At 61.8% G+C, this 3,115-nt stretch overlaps 1 protein-coding gene across 1 annotated transcript in view; it reads right to left on the bottom strand.

Annotated features, from left to right (window-relative positions):
* Positions 1 to 2,833, bottom strand: part of EMIHUDRAFT_433506 (hypothetical protein) — a gene marked incomplete at its 3' end in the record, with an annotated part of 5,296 nt that extends 2,463 nt beyond the window's left edge. Inside the window, exons 1-12 of the mRNA XM_005790358.1 lie at positions 2,785 to 2,833; positions 2,533 to 2,722; positions 2,381 to 2,444; positions 2,086 to 2,138; positions 1,842 to 1,872; positions 1,701 to 1,772; positions 1,338 to 1,463; positions 1,027 to 1,059; positions 763 to 882; positions 610 to 684; positions 342 to 470; positions 220 to 268 (exon numbers count right to left, since the gene is read on the bottom strand). Coding sequence (XP_005790415.1) covers positions 220 to 268; positions 342 to 470; positions 610 to 684; positions 763 to 882; positions 1,027 to 1,059; positions 1,338 to 1,463; positions 1,701 to 1,772; positions 1,842 to 1,872; positions 2,086 to 2,138; positions 2,381 to 2,444; positions 2,533 to 2,722; positions 2,785 to 2,800 — 958 coding nt within the window. The remainder of the gene's footprint in view (positions 1 to 219; positions 269 to 341; positions 471 to 609; positions 685 to 762; positions 883 to 1,026; positions 1,060 to 1,337; positions 1,464 to 1,700; positions 1,773 to 1,841; positions 1,873 to 2,085; positions 2,139 to 2,380; positions 2,445 to 2,532; positions 2,723 to 2,784) is intronic.
* Positions 2,834 to 3,115: the final 282 nt, after the last annotated feature.

Raw genomic sequence — 3,115 nt, 5'->3', positions numbered from 1 at the left:
AGGGGGGAAGTGGTGAAGGAGATTTGGAGAAATGTTGTGGGAAAAAGGGGGATGAAGTGGGGGGATAGATTGGGGAAAAGGTGGGGAGTAAGGGGGAGATCTTGGGGGGGGAGGAGGGGAAAGAGGCGGGGGAGGGTTCGGGGAGGGGCGGGGCAGGTATGGGGGAAGTCTCGGAGGAGGTGTGGGGGAGGGGCGGGGCAGGTAAGGGGGAGGTGTGGTCCTGGTGGTAGGTCGGCTTGTCAGGCCCGTCCGGCTTCTGCATCTCGTCCTGTGGGGGTAGGGTACTGGGTTCGGGTACGGTGGGGGTAGGGTAACAGAGGGTCCGGCTTCTGCATCTCGTCCTTGAGTCGCGCGAGGAAGAAGAGGCAATAGTCGACCGACGTGGCGAGCGTGACGCAGAGTAGGAGGACGGGCACCAAATAGTGGAGCGGCAGCAGGCGCGACGCGCCGTACGTGATGAGGAGGCTCGCCTAGCAACGAAGAGGGCTAACCAGCGTGTTGATTAGTGGTTGATGAGGCGCCGTGCGTGAGGAGCGGGCTCGCCCAGCTCGTAATGAGGAGTGCTAATGAGTGGTTGATTCGTGGTTGATGCGTCTTTTGCAGGCTTGCCGAGAGGGAGAGGGTGATGGTGAGGAGGGGGATGAGCATGATGCGCAGCGAGCGGAAGTAGAGCGCAAGCAGCGCCTAAGAAGAAGACACTCTCGCCGCTGGGCCGCGCATGATTTCTTTTTCTCGGAGTCGTGGAGTGCGCGCGGGCGGCGCCGTCGCGATCGGCAGCGTCAGTGTGTGGACAAACGCGGCGTCGCTCTGCACGGCGATGAGCATGTCTTGGCGCATCGTGAGGTCGCCCCCCAAGAAGACCGAGTAGGCCACGGGGCCGGCCTAGAAAAGAAATCGGGCGGCCTCACCTCTCTCTCACAGCAGACGCGCGCGACACGGGTGCGTCGCATCCGGCCTAGAAGGACAGAAAGGCCCGCCTCCAGAGACAGGCACGCCGCAGAAAAGAAACGCGCGCGGCCGGCCCGCCAGCTCGAGCTGCGCGTTGGTCACCATGTCCCCCTGCGGACGCGGCGCACAGAGCGGTGGGGGGGGGGGGTGGGGGGGGGGGGGGGGTCTAGGCACCGGAGGGTGGCAGTGCCTGGTGATGTGCGCTATGGCAGGAGGGATGGGGGAAAAGTGGAGGAAGGATTGGGGAAAAGTGGGGGGGAAGAAAAGTGGAATAAAAGTGGGGGGAAAAGTGGGGGGAAAAGTGGGGTGGAAAAGAAAAGTGGAAAGGAAAAGTGGGGGAAAAAAGTGGGGGGGAAAAGTTGGGGGAAAAAGTGGGGGGGAAAAAACACCCCTCCGGTGACGACATGGTCGAGGTGCTCCGGGTAGGAGTAGTTTAGGTAGATGACGACGAGCATGGCCGAGTCGCCCTCGGTCAGGAAGAGCTCCTTGACAAACTGCGGCGGCTTGTTGCTCACCTGTGCGCAACGGTGTGTGTGTATGTGTGTGTGTGTGTGTGTGTGTGTGTGTGTGTGTGTGTGTGTGTGTGTGTGTGTGTGTGCGTCTGTGCGTGTGCGTGTGCGTGTGCGTGTGCGTGTTCGCGTTCGTGCGCGTCGTGGACTGCTACATAGGTGGGCTTCTCCAGCACTTGTAGATCTCCCCCACACCTCTCCGTATCTCCCCCATATCTCCCCCGTATCTCCCCCATCCCTCACCCAAGTGGGCTTCCAGTAGTTGTAGATCGAGTCGACACCAAGCAGCAGCCCCTCGGGCAGGAAGGATGCCACCTACGGGACATGTCAGGGAAGTGTCGTGGACATGTCCAGCAGCAGTCCCTCGGGCAGGAAGGATGCCACCGACGCGTCGAGCGACTTGCAAAACGCGTGCCTTGGGAGGCAGGGCGAGAGAAGGGTCGGGCAGGCGTCTCCACACACACACACACACACACACACACACACACACACACACTGGCAGAGAGAGAGAGAGAGAGAGAGAGAGAGAGAGAGAGAGAGAGAGAGAGAGAGAGAGAGAGAGAGAGAGAGAGAGAGAGAGAGAGAGAGAGAGAGAGAGGAGACAGCGGGCAGTGAGGAGCGGGCAGACGTCTTATCAGAGAGCACAAACTCGCCGTCGACCCGCCGCACGCGGATGATGGCCTATTCGTTGTTAATTGGCCTGTTCGTTTTGAGCTCTTTGCTCAAGAATTATCAACCCGCCGCACGCGGATGATGGCCTGCGCCGGCGGGGGAGGCGGGGGTGGCGCGGGGAGGGGGGCGAGGGCGGGACGCCACCCCGCCGCCCCGCTGCTTGCGCGTGGGTGAGAGGCGCATGCGGCGGAAGGTGCGGCAGGAGGGTGCTGGTGGGTGGTGGCGTCTCGTGCGCGTGGGCTCTTCTGCGCCTTCTCGCCGGCAAGGGAGGGGAACTTGTGCTTGAGTGCGTCCGCGGCCTGCAGCGAGTCGCGCCTGTGGCCGAAGCGTGGCCGCGGCGGCACAGCCACGCGTGTGAGCGACGGGAGGATGCGGCTGGGAGGCTTCAGCGGCAGCGGCGCACATGTAGGCTGGCTGCCAGCGACCAGGTATGGTTGCGAGATCGGAGGTGATGGACGAGACGACCGTCTCGGCGTGATAGACGCCGAGGAGGCTCACCATCACCCAGAAGGTGAAGACGACGTGTCTGAAACGATGCATGAGCGCCACCCATGTCGGCGTGAAGTTGACCCAGCTCTCAAAGGTGGCTTGGCCTGCGGACGAGGAGCGCCGTGAGGTGCCGGGAGGTGAGGCGGCGGGAGCAGAAGCGTCGAGCCTTTCAGGCCACCCATCGCCGGAGCGTGGGCGAGCTTGTCGACTGCAAGCTGCGCCAACCAAGGTGGCGCGGCTTTTTCTTTTTTTGTAAAAATTTTTTCCCGATACACTTGGAAACGCTTCCCCGGCCACTCTTTGCATTGCGACCACACTGCCCCAACTAGTACCATTTAACAATACATGCACATACATCTCGGATCGCTGTGGAGGGAGTCTGCCGCGAAGTCTGCCGCAAAGCGCTGAACGAAGACCTGCACAACGTCCCGCTGGCTGGTCTGGTCATGTGCTTGGTTGGACTGTTGGTTGGTGGTGATGACCGTGACGTTATAGTC

This window comes from Emiliania huxleyi (assembly GCF_000372725.1).
Source record: "Emiliania huxleyi CCMP1516 chromosome Unknown EMIHUscaffold_12, whole genome shotgun sequence".
Classification (NCBI taxonomy): Eukaryota; Haptophyta; order Isochrysidales; family Noelaerhabdaceae; genus Emiliania; species Emiliania huxleyi.
Note: the sequence above shows the minus strand (reverse complement) of the source record. Positions and strands in the feature narration are given on the sequence as shown.